Raw genomic sequence first — 18872 nt, forward strand, 5'->3', positions numbered from 1 at the left:
AGATATTCTGCTTCATTTCTGCAGTTGAGAATTAAATCCCTACTTTTTATTTATAGACATTTTAACTACTTCGCTCTTGATCCTCTACAGTACTAGGTTTCATCATATTTAAAACACTTTAAAAAAAAAAAAAGACTTTCTTTTATTATTTGGCATCTTCGAAAATTCTGTTTAACTGCTGGTTGGCAATTGAGTGCAGTTGATATTGTCTCTTAGACATCAAAACCAAGATTATTATTGGAATTATACAAATCAAACCAACAAATTACTCATGGGCCTAAGTTGGTTTTCTGTAGCATTTTGAGACCTTGGTAAGGGAAATTTTAAAAAAATCACAATTTCTATTCTCATTTATATGAAATATGTATGCAAAGTTCTTTTTCTACCACTTAAATCATAGGAAGTACTAAATAAATGGCATTTAGTTATGGTTTAGCTATTGTTAGCTATAACTATACTGTATATTTTAATCTTTAAAAAAGCAATAAACATGCAAAGACATGAATGGAACTAGAGAGTACAATGGTAAGTGAAATAAGTCAGTCAGAGAAAGACAAATACCATTTGATTTCACTCATATGGGGAACATAAGAAATAAAACAAATGATCATGGGGTGGGGGGGAAGAGAGAGAGACAAGCCAAGAAACAGACTCTTAACTATAGAGAACAAAGGTACTGGTCACCAGAGGGGAGGTGGGTGGGGGTTGGGTGAAATAGATGATGGGGATTAAGGAGCGCACTTGTGATGAGCACCAGCTGTTGTATGAAAGTGTTGAATCACTAGATTGTATGCCTGAAACTAATATTAAACTGTATGCTAACTATAGTGGACTTAAAATGAAATAAAATAAAGCAACAAACATATCACCATATCTCATTAACCACTGACAATCAAGCTCTAAAGTTCTACTAAACAAGACCACATGCCTTCAGCAACACACACTTATCAACCATAAAAGGCCATTAGGCCAATTGTATCTCTATCTCTGGAGCAAATAGTTGGAAAGATTAAGACAAGAACATGCACAGAAAATAAAAAAATCAGAAACACTACATATATTAATGGACGTTTTAAATTTTAACAAATTGTTTTACAGATTGTCCTTCTGATCCTGAATCCAGAAACATCCTCTCCCCCAGTTCACACCCCCATCATGGGGCACTACAATGCCACACTGCATTACCATGGGATGGTATCAAACACCCCTCAGCTCAGATGCGAAGTCTGCTCTCCACTGGAGGGACATCCAGGTGGCCAGACCCGGGAGGATCCCACCAGAACCCCAATCTCATTCTGCCCCAGAAAGGCCCCCAATATTCACAGGTCTGGGGACTGCCATCGAACGGACTGGTGGTTGCATGCCACTTCGGGAAACTTTGTCATCCTCTGTGTATGGATATCTTTACAGAAACAAACACACTACCCCAGCTTACCCGGAAATAGTCGCTGCATGCTGCCAGGACTGCCTTGTGAGCATGGAATTTCTGTTCCTCGGCAATCAGGGTGATATCGCAGAGGATGCCGTCACTTCTCTGCTGATTCAGCGCTGCCAAGACACTATCATTGTGAGATTCCGAGTGGCAGAGCCTCTGGCCTGTCAGCATTTCTTGAATACTACGAAAGAGAGCAATCACATCAACACTCTTCCTCTCACCAGCCCCTGCCACCCCCGGGCGAGCTCACCCCTCCAGCACCAGTGTGGGCGGTGCGGATCCCAGCTCGCTACAGGAACGGGACATTCTTGTTCCCACTTCCTTCTCTCAGCTCCTCTCTTGCCCTCCTTTTCTCTAATTCTCTCTTTTCCTCACCCCCTCAGGGTGTCTTTCTCTTTCCTACTAGTACTTCTCTTTCTGAATTTGTGTTTTGGTGTGTGTCCATCTGTGTCTGTGTATTGGCCCATGTCTGTAAGCCTGTGAGCTTCTGCTTCTGGGCCTCCATCCCCTCAATACGTATACATCTCTGAGGGCAGAGCTTTCTCTGGATGTGTATCTGGATGTGTGTACCTATGTGACTCTCTCTTCTCTGTGACTCCCCCTCCCTAACTCTCTAATTCCTTCTCTAGCTTTGTACAACCCGTGTGGGGTTAGTGCAAGCTCAGAACCTCATCACCACCATGCACTGATCTAGCACAGAATCGTCGGGACCTACAAGACTCATTAGAGATAAAGGAAGTTGCCAAGTCTCCCCACAGGTCACAATACTACATTAATACATAAAACAATACTGAGTAAATGTTGGTTAGAGAAAAAAGGGCTGCCACTGACCATTCCGTGTAAAAGGCAATTAATTAAACCATGGCAGATGATTACTAAACTTGGGAAATTATGTATCATGGGAGAACATCAAAAGAAATGTCATGGTAAACGAAAAAAATCTAAGGCTGATAAAAAAAATGAAATCTTGCCATTTGCAATGACGTGGATGGAACTAGAGGGTATTATGCTAAGCGAAATAAGTCAATCAGAGAAAGACATGTATCATATGATCTCACTGATATGAGGAATTCTTAATCTCAGGAAACAAACTGAGGGTTGCTGGAGTGGTGGGGGGTGGGAGGGATGGGGTGGCTGGGTGATAGACATTGGGGAGGGTATGTGCTATGGTGAGCACTGTGAATTGTGTAAGACTGAAGAATCACAGACCTGTACCTCTGAAACAAATAATACATTATATGTTAAAAAAAAAAGAGAGAGAGAGAGAGAAGATAGTAGGAAGGGAAAAATGAATGGGGAAATCGGAGGGAGAGATGAACCATGGGAGACTATGGACTCTGAGAAACAAACTGAGGGTTTTAGAGGGGAGGGGGGTGAGGGGATGGGTTAGCCTGGTGATGGGTATTAAAGAGGGCATGTTCTGCATGGAGCACTGGGTGTTATATGCAAACAATGAATCATGGAACACTACATCAAAAACTAATGATGTAATGTATGGTGATTAACATAACAATAAAATTAAATTAAAAAAAGATCTAAGGCTGAAAGTAAAATATATCTATATTATCAGCCTTCAATCTCTGCATGTGGTCATTGTACTACATTTAGTAATGACTATACAATTTTATTTTCTATTCTGTTTTTTGAAATTGCTAAATTTACTCATTGTGAAATTTAGCCCTTCACTCCTTAGCCCATTTTAAAACATTCATCCTATGTCCTTTTAGAACTCCTAAGTGAAACCCCAGATCTTGCCAAAATAATGTGGAAGTGATGCCATAAACACATAATGCACACTGAATGTGTAGTTAGCTATGAACAACTCCAGCCTAGATCTATGAATAGAGTCTCCATAGCACTCCAAAATCTCAGAACTGGCATCAGACCAGGATGGGTGAGCTGCACCAGTCACAAGTTACTCCCAGAATGAGAACAAGGGCCATCAAGCCCTGTTTCTGGCCTCTGGACTCTTCTCAAGGCTGAGGGAAGATACCATGGCGATGACTGAGCATCGTCTCTCCTATCCTGACAACTCCTGCATTCAGTTCTTCCCTCTCAATGCGAAAGAGCCGCTCACGGGAGCCAGGGAGTCACCACTGGCCTAGTCTGCATGGTTAGTGTATTTAACAAAGCTCTGCCCAGCCGGTGGTGCCAGATGGCTGGTGAACTGCCCTTCAACCCAGACCGCCACCTTACATGGAACCGAATGCTTCCCGGGAAACGCAGAGTACAGCCCCATAAGCTTTACTGGACATTTCTGACTGGGGAGCCTCAGAAATATCAGAACTATTGAAAGAAAAAAAAAACTTGACAGGAGGTGATGATATGGGAAGTTCTCGTGGGAAGGTGGGAGGATTATTTTCAGTTGAAACGCAGCAGTGAGTTTTGAAATGGTTACTGTCATCGAATATTCATCTAGCGGCTCCAGCTATCCTCAGACATTTAAAATCAGTAACTGAAAAGCACATTCGGAAGCATAAGTAACTTTTTAATACAAATTTCTATGCAAAGCCTGAAAGGGAGACTAATTAGCATCCCTCAATTAAAGAAATAAGGGAATAGAATAGTAACAGAAATAACGTACCAGCTAAAGTAAAGCCTTAGGATAGTTTTTGAAAAATCTTTCTTAGAAGGATGACATTTTTATATATTTCACAAACAGTCTTCCCATGTTCCATGAAGTATTCTTAGTGATTTATAATTATTAATTCATTAATAATCATCCTAACAACCCTATGAGGCAGGCACTATTCTTACCTCTGTTCTACAGATAAGAAAACTAAAGGTCCAAGATCAGGCATTTTGGGAACCTATCACCAAGAACACAATAATGTAATTTCCCTTCCTGCTTAAAAAAAAAAAAAAAACAACAAAAAAGACAAAACAAAACACAATGATAAACTGTGAAGAAGATCTCAAAAATCTCTGATTGCGGGGGGAAAAAGTCAGAAAGTCCATATTAACTGTGTATTTATAGTATGCATAGTTATCCCAAAATCAAAGCTGCCTTTTAAAAAGAATACATAGAAGATAATAACGTGAGATAGTGATAAGAAATATCTGAAATCAGGCTTCAAAAATATTTATCTTTGCACTGCAACTAAGATAAGTTTGGGTATAGAAAACCAGATTCTAATTATCACTCATTTATTTGAAACACTCATTGCAAATTTATTTGAAACACTCATTACTTTTCTCTCTTTTAATATCACCTTAAATGCTAAATAAATGTATTTTAAAATTTCATTTTTAGTGGAACAGTAGAATATGTTAAAATAATTGCCTTAAAGTGTTTCCTTACTCATTTTCCAAATATAGTGCCACAATTCGTGTCCTTATTATCAAGACTGAATCAGTATTTGCATTTCAGGTATCTATTGACAGCGAATAAATCTCACCAGGGAAAGAGCAGCTGTAAACTGAAATTTGGCAAGGAATAAAGGGCTCAGCTCTGAAACAATAGTGATGCTGCACAATTTCACAGGATCATTCAGCTGGGCTTGAAATATTCAAGCTTCAAGAAAACAACATGCTAAATATTTAAGGCAACACTTGGCACAAGATCCCAAATATTTTGGAACCAATATGTTAGGAATCTTTAAAAGAAGAAACAAATACTCCAACATTTGGCAAGAAATAAAGGCTGATTAATCAACAAGTCTTTATTGTATTCTGAAAGTAACTTCCCACTCAACTCTCAGATGTAAATCTGCAAAAGACTTCAACTCTCTAAATGTTAAAGCATGTGTGACCACGGCACACAGCTGGAAAGTGGCAGGCCCATCTGATGAGGGCAATGGTCATAAACAAGGGAGGAGGTGAATCAGAGACTATAAAGGACCGTGTCTAAATTAAGGTGAGGAACAGATACATGCTTGCAAATGGCCCCGTTGACATCTATAATTTATAGCAAATCAGCACACTCAACTTCCCAACAATGTCCCTCCATTATTTGGGAAACAATGAAGAAGGGAGGAAAAGGATATTCCTAAAACTTCCTAAATTACTGGAAAAAAGAAAACCAAACATAAAACATGAAGCATATTTCCCAAGGGTATACGGATTTGAGTGTCATCCTAAAATTGGGAAAGATCATCTGTGGAAGCAATGTTGCCACCTTAAAACTCACAGGTAAGGGCAGAAGGTGACCTGGCTTCCCCAGTAGTCTTTCCTCTGAGGGATCACCTAGAACTACACCATCCAATACAATACCAATAGCTACAGGTGGATATTGGCCACCTGAAATGGGGGTAATCCAAATTGAGATGTGTTGTAAGCATAAAATGCACTCATGCACTTGATGTCAGATGTAGTATGAAAAAAGAATGCAAAGTATCTCATTAATATTTTTATACTGATTCCATGGTAAAATAAAAATATTTGTGGTATTCTGGGTTAAATAAATTATATGGTTAAATTCATTTTACCTGTTTCCTTGTACTTTTTTAAAAATGTAACTACTTGAGAATTTTTAATTATTCATATGGTTCACATTATGGTTGTATTGGACAGTGTACAAGTTCCCAGGGGGACCTGTCCCTCATTCCTTTCCACCTGAACTCTATAAGGGCTTTGGGTAGCCCCTCAGGCTGCCGAGGAGCATGGCTGTTCCCGCGTCTCACAGGACACAGCCTCTGCCGGTACAACATGGGAAGCCCCAGACTCTCTGAGCAGGAGATTGCTTTTTCGTGATGCCAGGGAGCATTTGATTGGCCATATGTCAGCGTTCAGTAACAGGGAGATAAATAAATGAGCTCTAAGGGATCAAGACTCTTCATGACTTCAAGTCTTTAACTTTCATTCTGGAATTGATGGCAAAAACTAAAAAAATAAAATGCAGAGCACAATGTTCCTAACCCAGTACACCCCCTACTCTGAGTGAAGCTCGGCCAGAGTGCAAATCACTCCTTCTAGTTTATAGAGTTAATGTTTTTGATCACAGAAATCTCACAGGGTCCCATTTACATACAGTAAATTTTGACTGAGTTTAGTCAGTTTTTAAGATGGAAATTCCGAAACAGCTATCTGGTTTTTAAACACCTGCATTTCAAATTTTAAAATTCAAGTCAATTTCTGTATCAGTGTTTACCTACTACTTAGATATACAAAATATATGCAAGTCGTTTTCAAGTAAGGCCACCAATAAGGCATTGAAAATTATAAATCAAACGTAGGCATTTCTCAAATAGACTACACAAGAAAGAAAAGACTGAACAGAACAAACCTGACAGTACTAGGATTATTCATGATTATCTCAGTTCAATATACCAATGAATTATCAGGTGAGTGCCCTAGTCACTTCAATTCCACAGTCAAAATATTTCTATACAAATTAAAAACATTAATATTAAAACAGCCCTATTATTTAAGTGGGCAGGCTGTTAACCCCATAATGGAACTCAATTTTCTTTTTTATAGAACACTTCACTTATTTTTTTAAAAGGATTTTTTTTTTTAAAGATTTTATTTATTTGACACAGAGAGACAGCCAAAGAGGGAACACAAGCAGGGGGAGTGGAAAAGGGAGAAGCAGGCTTCCCCCTGAGCAGGGACCCTGATGTGGGGCTCAATCCCAGGACCCTGGGATCATGACCTGAGCCAAAGGCAGACGCTTAATGACTAAGCCACCCAGGCCCCCTATAGAACACTTTAAAATTTGTACATACCTTAAAATGAATGCCAACAATTAATAGCAATGGTCAAAATAGTAAGCAAAGAGGACACAATATGCTTAGAGAATGATTAAGAAGTCTTTAATTATACAGAAAGGAACTTAATGATAAATGAATAGTTTTGTTTCATTCCTCCCTTCATTCATTCACTCAACAAACATTTACTTATCCTATGCCAGGTACTGTGCTAGATACTGGAGATCAAATGGTGAACAAACCAAACTTGGTAGCAACCCCTGTGGAACATTCAGTTTAGCGAGGCAGTTACACATTCGTCAAATAATCTGGCCTCCCAGAGGAAGTAATGCTGGAGCTGGGGGGCGAAGGATGAGAACGAGTTCCTGTGGCAAAAGGGGAGAGAAGAGTTTTCCAGATGGGGAAGAGCAAGTGATCCCGAGGTAGGAAGGAGCATGGCCCTCACACAGAATGTTAATTGTTCAAACCCTGAGGACAAGGGAGGGCCAGGTGCAAGGTCTGGAGCTCAGAAAGACACTCGGCTAGAGTGGTAAACCTCAGACTCATCCACAGGAGAAGCACACCTGTGTCTCCAGAAGACAGTGCAGAGACAATCAACAGTCAAAGGTTGCTGAGAAGAAAGATAGTATTCAAAATACAGAAGGATGGCTGGGCTCAGTGGTGGGAAAGGACTGCCCTTTGAGTAGTAGGAGGGAGGGAACAGGTAGACCAGAAACACATATTAAGCTCTTAGCATTTTTTTTTTTTGGTTTGTTGAATATAAAGATTTGGTGGATCCAATCTCTGCTGGACGATGTAGCCATGGAAACAAGGATATCTGGGTTCATCTGGGTTGGGATATTGTCAGGCAAATGCATCAAAAATGCAGGAAGCAAGAGAAATTAAGGATTCAAAAAGAGTCGTAGAATCTAAACTGGATAAGAAGGGAAATGAGGGAAAGAAAGGGATGATGGGTTGGTAGAAAGTAGCAGGGCCAGTAGATGAGACATTGCAAAGAGGTCAAAGTACAACCCCGGGGCGGGGGGGGGGGGGGGGAGGTAAACCAGCAGGCTAGACAGAGAGGAGGTCCTGGTAAGAGTAAAGTGACTGATATGGTGATCAGAAACAAGCAACTACTGGGGGTGACCGTGGGAGTGGATCGCTCAGCAGAAGGAGACAGTTTCTGGAGATAAGCAGGTTGAAGATCCCAGGTCACCAAGTTGGACAGATTCTCCATGCAAACATTGAGGACACTGGGAAATTGTAAAGGGTTTGTGATGAGGAAGAACACTGTAAGCGGGGTGCCAGATGCTCAGCAAATGAGGGGAAATGACCCTGACAACAGTGGAGAGGAGAGCGGGGGGAAGAATTGAAGAGCACCAGAATGAGGATGTCTTCGTTGTATTTTGTTACTGTTGCCTTCTCAGACAACCAGCTTGAGGAGTAATGATGGAGAAGCAAAACTATGTCCCAGGCGACAACAATCTCCTCTACCCAGACCCCAAATACATGAGATGTGAGGAGATAATAATGTCACATTTGGCAGGGTGACAAGAGAAGTGGTGCCTCAGGAGAGGACAGGTCTCAACGAAGTCAGCAGGTGAGAAGAGCCTTTCAGGGTGATGGAGATGATACAGCAGAGCACACAATCATGGTGCAACAGTTCCTCAGGGCACAAAGGAAGTTTGAAAGGTGGGGACGGGAGAAGTCTGCATCACAGCAGAGAAGGAAAGACCATTATAGAGATGATGGTGCAGTGGAGGACAGATGGCGATGGGATCAGAATTGATCAATAAAAGCAGAGATGGCAGATTTAAAGTAAAAATAATTTTGAGAGAAATGCACATAGGTCCCAGTAGCCAGAAATAAACCACTTGGCTGAGGTGGTGGCAGATACCATGGTCTTCTCTCCTCAGAAATTATCTCTATCTCTATGGCTGGATGCCTGATCTAGAACAGGATTTCTCAACCTCAGTGAAATTGACATTTGGGGCCAGACTGTTCTTTGCTATGGGGAGTTGTCCTGCATATTATAAGATGTTTAACAGGATCCCTAGTATTACTGACTAGATGTCAATAGCACCCCCAAGCCCAGGGACCACCAGAAATGTCAGCAGATACTGCACAATGTACAATGAAGCAAAATCGTCCCCCACTGAAAATCACTGATGAAGAACAACAGACTCAGAGCTGTACCGGCTGTCTCAAGGCCTCCCTCCATTTCTAAACATATTTTTGGAACTGGTCAACTCTAACACCTTCAGAGTTGTGGAAGAAAGCTGGTCTCATCACTTCATAGACATACCCAGTTCTTAATTAATAAAAAGAAAAGTATTTCCTATGTCTCACACCCCTCTTATTCTTTGCTCTGAAGATCCTTTTGACTGTTTCCTCAGAGGATGATAGAGACTTGCCTCCACCAACAATATTAAAAAAAAAAAAAAAATGCCCTGTACTTTCTTATTGACTGCACCCTCAGTTTTGGGAATGTGCCAAGTTCCTTCCTGCCCCAGAGCATTTCCCCAAGTCATTCCATGCTTCAGATCTCAGATTACAAAGCCTTCTCCAGGAAGATGCTTCCTCATTCTATCAACCCTGTACTTTTCCTTCAAAGCACTTTTCACAATTATATTTGGATTGTTACTGGATGTGATTTGCTGACTATCTGTTTCCCCCAAAGAATATACATTTTATGAGGGCAGGAACCTTATGTTTTATCCACTGATTGATCCTCTGCATCAAGTACACTGCCTGGCTCAATAAATACCTGTTAAAGGAATTATTAAAAGAAAATGTTATGAGTGTTTTGAGAATACATATCACACTCCCCAAAGTGACTGCTTTGAAGAGGATGATAGTCATATATAAGTATAGTTATCTACTTCTTTTTAAATCATATACCTTTATAAAAGTATACTTTTTTTGAGATATCCCAAATAAGAAAAGGATAGTAAGTTGTATCATTCAAAGAACCATGAAATGTACATAGGTATGACCAATAAATAGATCACAGTGGTTAACCCATGTGCTACAATACTAAACTCACGCACACTCTGACTGGTTTGCTTAATTCCTTCAAATATGTGTTGAGCCCTGCTCTGCACTCAGCCCTGGGATGCACAGTGTGACTATTTCAGGGCTCACGACACCAAACAAGGAAGCATCCTAGAGGGCTAACCTCAGGCAGCGTTCAGACGGCATTCTCCAGCTGGGTTCCTCAGGATCTCAGCCTTAGCAGTTTGAAAGCATTCCAGCTGAATAAAAAGAAAAGAAAGAAAAGCACAGTGAGCTAAAGGCAAAAAAAGCACACTCTGGGCCTTCATGATGCAAATGCTTTAGAACCCCAAGGAGGCACCCAGGGGAGTTTTATAGTCAAGATTCAACATTTCGACTGAATGGTCTTTAATAAGCAATGGTTCGGGATGTTTTTAAGTTTTTTTCACCTCACTGGAATTTCAGGGACTAAGTAGTAAAATGTGTCTGAGAACCAACAATAGCTAAATTAAGGGTTACAGTAAAAATTAAAACATCAGATGGCCAAAGAGAAAAAATAAGATTTGATAAAATAAAGCTACGAAGGTCTTAACTACAAATACTAGTTGACTTGTCCTTTATAGCAATTTTACTTTTCATCCAAACATGAATATTAATCGTGAATAGGATTAACAAATAAATAATAAATAAATATGATTAAACATGAATATGAATCATGTGTGTCTTGGCTAAGTATTTACAGAAAGATAATTTTCTTTTTTTTAAAGTACTTTGAGTACTTTTTTTAAGATTTATTTATTTGGGGGGTGAGTTGCAAAAGGCGAGGGAGAGAGTCTTAAGCAGACTCGGCGCTGAGTGCAGAGCCCAACATGGGGCTCGATCTCATGACCCTGAGATGCTGAAACCAAGAGTCAGATACTAACTGATTGTGTCACCCAGGTGCCCCCAGAAAGATAATTTTCTATTCAAGAAGCAGATTTCTGAAAACTAGATGAAAAAATAACATAGAGAGAGGATGAAAATTAGTAGAAAATGGAAAACAGATTCTTATAGGAGCTTTAGGATTAGCATAACTGGAAATATACAATAGAATGAAGTCGTCAGGCTTGAAATAGCTCCTTGGCTATATACTCTCTTAATCCCACCCACCCCCCACCTCACGGGGCCCCTCCCAGCCTTTGTTTTCAATCACTGATATAACTCTAAACAGAAAAGTAAATCATCTGAACAGTCTGGGACATGGTCCATGAATCTGCTTTACAACTCTTGTTTGTTGGTCTAGCTCTTGTTTTCTAATACACTCAAGTGGCAAAATTAATTCTAATCTGGATAATCTTAAACAGGCTCCTTTCTGTCTCAATTTTATTTTGAAAAGTATAACAGGGTGAAAGCACTTAAGAAAGTAATATATTAAACTGCACCTATTTCTGCTGATTCGTATAAAAGAGAGAGCTATGATTTCCAACTTAACTAAAATATAGTATTTGTTATATTGTATACAAACCTGCAGTTGGTATGGCTGTAGAGTAATTCATGTGGATATATCACAATTTAAATATTCCATTGTTCCTGAACATTAGGTTCTTTTGAATATTTTCATACAATTGTATTTTTTATTTCTGGTTTTCTTTAATTACAGAAAATAGGTTGAAAAAAAAAGAAAATAGGATGTCTAAACTTATAGTTTGTCCTAATTTAAGTTTTGACAAACCTAAAAATGAGCATCATTTTCAATTGATCCAGTATGACTGAGCAGTACAGAGGCTCAGAATTATTCAAGGCACGTTGTTTAATTAGCTGAGAGACTTTCTTAGCAACCTATCACTGCTACAGTTTCTTTCCAGAATCTAGGTTATAAACTCCAGGCTCTTACAGGCTAACACAAACACTAACAGAGATGGACACTTGAACTTTAAAATGGCAAAAGAGTATTTATTATTATAGAGAGGTGGAAAAAAAAAAAAAAAAACCTTATCTTTCTGAAAGTCTTGTAAATGCTCCCAATAACTGGACAAATGGAGAACAAGAATCCTAAAAGTTAAAATAATCCAAAATTAAAGGACACATTTAACTTGATATTTTTCAAACATTCCAAACATAATTAGAAATCATAAGATAAATTAAATTCCCTTACTATTTGGAGGCCAATTCACTAAATTAGCTCTCCTCAGAAATTATCTAATTAGGGGCATCTGGGTGGCTCAGTCAGTTAAGCATCCGACTCTTGATCTCAGCTCAGGTCTTGATCTTAGGGTTGTGAGTTCAAGACCCACATTGGGCTCCACACTGGGTGTGGTGCCTACTTAAAAAATAAAAATTAAAAAATAATAAAAGAAATTATCTAATTAGAATAGTTTATATTCTACAAAGTTTATTGAAATGGACACCATTTTAAAGGTGAATTAAAATGAGTTAAAGGATGAATCACCTCTGAAAAGGTTTATTGTTATTTCTTATTTACTATTTTTATTATGTTATTTACTGTTTACTCTATATACTTTTATATAAATTGTGTCCTTGGATTATAATCTTGGTGTGGTATAAGTAACATTTGTTTCTATATTTTAAGTTTATTAGCTATACTTTATATTTTAAGTTTCCCTTACATGAAATGTGTCTACTTCACTCAGCCAGACCCTTCTCCCTCCTCCTGCTTCCTTGCATTTTTCCTATGGGGGGCAGGGAGAGGGGAATGTGGATTTCTTCCTAACTCAGGGTGCTTACCTCTTCCCATAAGCCCAAGGAGATCCAGGCCAGTCTCCTGCCTTTCCCTTCCTCAGAATCCAGACATGCACTCAGGGCAAGACCAGAAATGGATTGGAAGGGCCCCAGGAGCAGAACGATGAGAAGAAAGGCTAGAGTTGGTCTTCAGGCGTCTAGCTCTCAGGGCTGCTCACAGCCCATTAGAGATATAATCACACAAGCCCAAAGGGTAGTGCTATATGGGACTGGAAGCATATGAGGTAGTTCTTTCTCTGTGAATTAAGAGTGATTACATTCAAGGTCCCTTTCTGAGCCCAAAGGTATCACAGGACCAGACTATTCTATGAGTTTTAGAATGTACTCATCTCAGCCTCCCATATGCGTGATCCCCAAACTATAAAGGTAACACATTCCCCTCCACAAATGAGCCTTTGTGATCACCTGTGTAAAGAGCATGAGACTCTGATCTCTACTTCCACTTGGGGCAGAATGCTCCTCCCAGCCTTTTCTCACTTTAGGGACCAGCACTCCTGAGGTCGGACATCTGCTCCCTTGGCTCACCTGTTCCCTAAACGGGGTCCACACATATCTCTACCTCAAGTCCTGGGCATCCACCAGTTAGCCCAAGATCAAATTAAACCCCTGGGGAACAACCCCCATCATCAGTGCTATACCTTTAGGATAGAATTCAGATGTAGCTTGCTCAAAAATACCTCCAAAGTTTCAGAGATTTTTTTGAATGATTCATAAAACAAATATTTATTGAGAAACTACTTTTTTATATAAGGCCCAGAGCTGACTTCCGAGGAAACAATAGCTAATATGTGAGTTCCTCCTTTCATAGGGCTGACAGTAGGCCATGGTGGACAGCGTGGAGTGGCTTGAGAGTATTTTAGCCTTCACAATCATCACTGATCTCTTCTCAAAGCCATCCCAAGCAAGCACACCACCCAGAGCACAGGGTGTTCTGCTTCACAAACACAGCCTCAAGACCAACTCCTAGCCCTTTCCTTCTAAACAAAAGGCTGCCCTCAGCCCCATCCTGGCCACTGCCAGGGCCCGTATAATTCATTCTTTCATCATAACTGTGATAAATGCAATGGACTCTAAGCACAGTTTTCTCATCCTAAAAATAGTAACACCTCCCTCATACTATTGTTGTGAGGATTAAGCAAATTGAAATTCTCAGAAACTACCTGTCACATGATGTTAGCTGTTATTATTGTTGTTGTTTTATTGTTATTTACGATTATTGTTTTAATACAGCAGAGGACTTGGCTCATCCTGTGTAATCAGGGAATGGTTTTCCCAGAGAATGGAACATCTGCGCTGATCTCTAAAAGGTAATTATTACCTGGGGGAGTGAGTAGGGGGAAGAGTTGTTGGGAGGTACTCTGGGCAGAGTCAATAGCCTGTGCAGACGTCCTAAGGCAGAAAGAAGCAGGGGCCTATTAGAGGCCAGAGGGCAGACCACATAAGCAGTATTAAGAATATTGGTCTCAGGGCACCTGGCTGGCTCAGTCAGTGGACCTTGTGACTCTTAATGTCAGGGTCATGAGTTTGAACAACACATTGGGCAGAGAAATTACTTTAAAAAAAAAAAAAAAAAGGAATATTGGTCTCTATCCTAAAATCAGTGGGAGTCCACAGAACATTTTAAAGCAAGAGACTGGCATGATGAGATTTGCATTTTAAAAAGATGGTTCTGGCTGTGGTTTGAAGGTTATTGGAAAGGTGCCAGAGTTCCCAAAGGAACAAAAGGGAACCTCCTACTCTTTGGCCCACTGTATAAGAGTAATCAGCAGTTCACAAAATGAACCTCTCCCCAACATCAAAGCCCCTCTGGTTTCCTGTCTGAGGGATAGCATCTACTTGCCCTCATCAGATATTATCCTGACCAAAAATGCCAAGTACTTGTCTCCTGGGCCTTATACATGGCTGGCACTAACTCATTGGTTGGTTGACATTGAATTCCCTGTTCAAGTGGGCTCAACTCTCCCCTTCTGTGATTGGTAAGTTCAGTGGTGGTATCTAAGGAGAAACCCTAAGGTTGGGAGAAAGAGAGACCAAGTGTCAAGTTCCTTATCTCACCAGACCCCAGTCGGTCTCCTCATATGCATGAACTTGGTACTTCTGTAGAGTGGACACCTGGTATTGTGCCTGCCCAGCCTCCCACAAGGTTCTGTTGGCAACCAAGCACCTCGCACCACCAGGCCTTCACTAATAGAGACTAACCCCAAGCTGAGCTAATCAGAGCCCTTCTCTGGGATTTAGAATTGGAACCATCAGTCTCCAGATCAGTGGGGCTGCTCACTGGCACATAGAAAACAATACAGGAAATGATATTGGTGGCTCTTTTTATACTAATCCTATCTCTACTTAAAATTTTGACATTTTGCCTATCATCAGCTTTGAAACATTGCATTAAAATATTATTTACTTTGAGAAGATGTGGTAGATATAGACAAGGGAATATAACCCAGCCATAAAAAAGAATGAAATCTTGCCATTTGCGACGAGGTGCATGGAGCTAGGGAGTATTATGCTAAGTGAAATAAGTCAGAGAAAGACAAATACCATATGATTTCACTCATATGTGTTATTTAAGAAACAAAACAAATGAGCATAGGGAAAAAAAGAGAGAGAGAGAGAGGCATAAACCATGCAACAGACTCTTAACTATTGAGAATAAACTGATGGTTAGCAGAGGGGAGGTGGGAGCGGGGATGGGTGAAATAGGTGATGGGGATTAAGGAGGGCACTTGTGATGAGCACCAGGTGTTGTATGGAAGTGTTTAGTCACTAAACTGTACGCCTGAAACTAATATTACACTGTATATGTTAACTGGAATTTAAATAAAAACTTAAAAAAATACAAGTTAATATATGAACCTTTAGGGGAATGTTGCACAATCTATGTATGATAGATTGTACTTGATTAAAAGTTGAAAAATATCAAGGTCTTATTGAGACCACAATTAAATAATCTTTTAATCTGTATAAATCTCATTTAAATAAGTGAAAGTAAGATGCATGCTTATTTTATAGAATTTAACATTTTTATCTGCTTAGCAAAAGTTGAAGCTGAACAGATGATTTATCAGGTGAAACAATTAAACCAGATATTGGTAGAACTGAATAAAATGCTGCACAAACTTAAAAATACATATATTATTTACCTTGATCACTGAGTTTTCCAGTACTCTCTTAAATTCTGCACCTCACCTGTCTCACCTTAGTCTCAGCTCTGTTTTCTGCCATGTGGATTAGGAAACCAAGAAATTATTCAGGGGAAAGAAGCAGGTATACAGAGAAAAAGAGACAAGAGATGGAAAGAGAGGACAATCTGGAACTTCCATGCATTCTTCCCCATCGGGATTCATGAAACAACCCAGATCCTCATAACAAATTCCGTGTTTATTTAAGCTAACTCAACTGGGGGTTAAAAGATTTCCAAGAAATTCAATTAAGGTCCCACATAAGATTTTGTTTGGGAAAAAAGGGAGGAAGCTTGCTGCTTTAAAAACACAGGAGACACACATACTCATTTATTTTGAGCTTATCTGAAAACCTGACCATCATTTAAATTCTAGCTATTTTAGCTAGTGCTTCTAGGGGAAAATGCACTCCAAGGACTCCCCAGAAACCAGGTTTAGATAACTAATGTACATAGTTTTATTACGTTTAATGCTGTTTCCTCTACATTCTTTAAAAGACCAAGCTCCTGAAGACTCGGTTTTAACTGGTTTTCCACACAACAAGGAGGCAAATGCTATTTATGCCTGTGGCTTTGTGGTCAGCCACTGAATGTATAAAAATATTATTTTGGTAAAGACAGAATTTGCTAACATCATTTAAAGGCATAAAATATATTTATAAAAATAGTTAAGAAAACGTGTTTAAATTTTAAGTATCTTTTTTTTTTAATTTTTTATTGTTATGTTAATCCCCATACATTACATCATTAGTTTTAGATATAGTGTTCCATGATTCATTGTTTGTGCATAACACCCAGTGCTCCATGCATTAAGTATCTTTTGATACTTAAAAGTTTCAAGTTTCCCAGCTCAGCTTAATGAACTTCGGAAAGAAAGGATTTCTTCTGTAGCATAACTACTATAAAAACACAAGGTAGATACAGTGCTTCCCATTTATCAGTGTAAAGATTGGCTGCGATACTTCTTTAAAACATGCAATGTCCCCCAAAAGAGTAGTAACACACACTTCAGTCTTTGTAGCTAAAAATACAACCAAATAAATGTAGCTTGCAAACACAAAATAAAATAAATACTTTATAAAATGGAGCCACAGGGGCACCTGGGTGGCTCAGTCGTTAAGCGTCTGCCTTTGGCTCAGGTCATGATCCCAAGGTCCTGGGATTGAGCCCCTCATCGGGCTCCCTGCTTGGCAGGAAGCCTGCTTCCCCTTCTCCCACTCCCCCTGCTTGTGTTCCCTCTCTCTCTGTGTCTCTCTCTGTCAAATAAATAAAATCTTTAAAAAATAAAATAAATAAATAATAAATAAATAAATAAATAAATAAATAAAATGGAACCATCTTCATACGTCAACTTGATGTCATGTGACCAAGGGCTAGTTACCACAACCTTTTTCAAATCTCAATTTTGTCATTTTCCAAAAATACAGATAATATCACCTTGTCACAGGGCTGTTATAATGCATGCCACATAAATCACAGGGTCTCAAAACATCAATGTGTCTCCTTTTATTACACATACAAATATGAATCACACAATGAATTGCTCAGATGACAGATATGTAGGTGAACTTTCACTTTTGTTTCATTTTTTTGCTAATGTAGTTTACATGTTAAGTATAAATTTTTTTTAACACCAAAAATATGTATAGCAGCAATCCTCCCAAGACTGTTCTTCTAGAATACTCTGCAGCTTGGGATGATTCAGGGCCCCCCTCCAAGCTCTCCAGCAGAAGCTTGCATTCATCTTGGGAAATGCAGCAAACATTTCTCAAAGTGACAGCAATTCTTCAACATATCAAAATTATTCACTGGCCTCGCCCCTAGGAAATGTTTGTTGGTAGAATCCTCTCTTTTACTGGTGAGTTTCTTTTTCAAATAAAATCTGCTTGGTACAGAAGATTGATAAGGTTAAACCTTTATAGTTTTATTTTTATTAAAATGTTTCAAGGTTGCCAGAGCTTTGCTTAGATTTTTTTGAAGTGAACATTGAAAATACAGTATTTTCAAAGGAAAAAAAAAATCTTATTAAACCATAATAGTGTGAAAGGGAAAAGAAAAAAAAAAAGTATCTTATAGGTTACATGCAAAAGAAAGACCAGATAGAGTAATCTAGGTTAATATAATTAAAAAATATAAGATGTTAAAAATTAAGCTACCTTAATCACACCAATTAGGTGTACTTGCAAAGAAAGAAAGCCTAGATGAATTAATCTTGGTTAATATAATCAATAAGCATAACTAAACCAATTAAGTGTGATTAAGATATACACCAATCTTACCAATATATAAGAAGTTTATTCTTGCTATTACTGTGTGTTAATTTAATAATACTTTAGTATGATGCTTTTAAAAATACTTATTTTAGGGCGCCTGGATGGCTCAGTCAGTAAAGCGTCTGCCTTCACCTCAGATCATGATCCTAGAGTCCTGGGATCAAGCACGGAGTCAGGCTTCCTGCTCAGTGGGGAGTCTGCTTGTCCCTCTCCCCCTGCCCCTCCACCCCACTCATGCTCTCTCTCTCTCAAATAAATAAAAATAAAATCTTTATAAAAAAATAAAAATACTTGACGATTTAAAAAAAATATTATTCTTGATCCCAGCAATTTATAGTAATTAAAGGGAAGTATCACCAACTTTTTTTTTAAGGGGGGGAGGGACCAAGGGGGAGGGAGAGAATCCTAAACAGGCTCCACACCCGGCACAGAGCCCGACTTAGGGCTTGACCTCACAATCCTGAGATCATGACCTGAGCTGAAATCAAGAGTCGGAGGCTTAACCAACTGAACCATCCAGGTGCCCCTCACCAGCTTTCAAGCAGGCAGAAGTAAAATACAAGAGATACAGAGTTGATTTATAGGAAGAAAGCCAAGAGATTTAAAAAATATGAAACATAGGT

At 39.2% G+C, this 18872-nt stretch overlaps 1 protein-coding gene across 9 annotated transcripts in view; it reads right to left on the reverse strand.

Moving 5' to 3' along the window:
- KLHL32 (kelch like family member 32) overlaps positions 1-18872 on the reverse strand; it is a 260784-nt gene that overhangs the window by 203915 nt on the left and 37997 nt on the right. For 7 of the 9 annotated variants that reach the window (XM_078054974.1, XM_078054977.1, XM_078054975.1 and 4 more), the window contains exons 2-3: positions 10241-10316; positions 1436-1616 (exon numbers count right to left, since the gene is read on the reverse strand). In XM_078054974.1, coding sequence (XP_077911100.1) covers positions 1436-1616; positions 10241-10263 — 204 coding nt within the window. In that variant the 5' untranslated portion in view covers positions 10264-10316. Of the gene's footprint in view, positions 1-1435; positions 1617-10240; positions 10317-18872 lie in introns of those variants that run through there. The other 2 variants (XM_078054976.1, XM_078054978.1) reach the window with 2 other exon arrangements.

Source organism: Halichoerus grypus, chromosome 9 (genome assembly GCF_964656455.1).
Source record: "Halichoerus grypus chromosome 9, mHalGry1.hap1.1, whole genome shotgun sequence".
Classification (NCBI taxonomy): Eukaryota; Metazoa; Chordata; class Mammalia; order Carnivora; family Phocidae; genus Halichoerus; species Halichoerus grypus.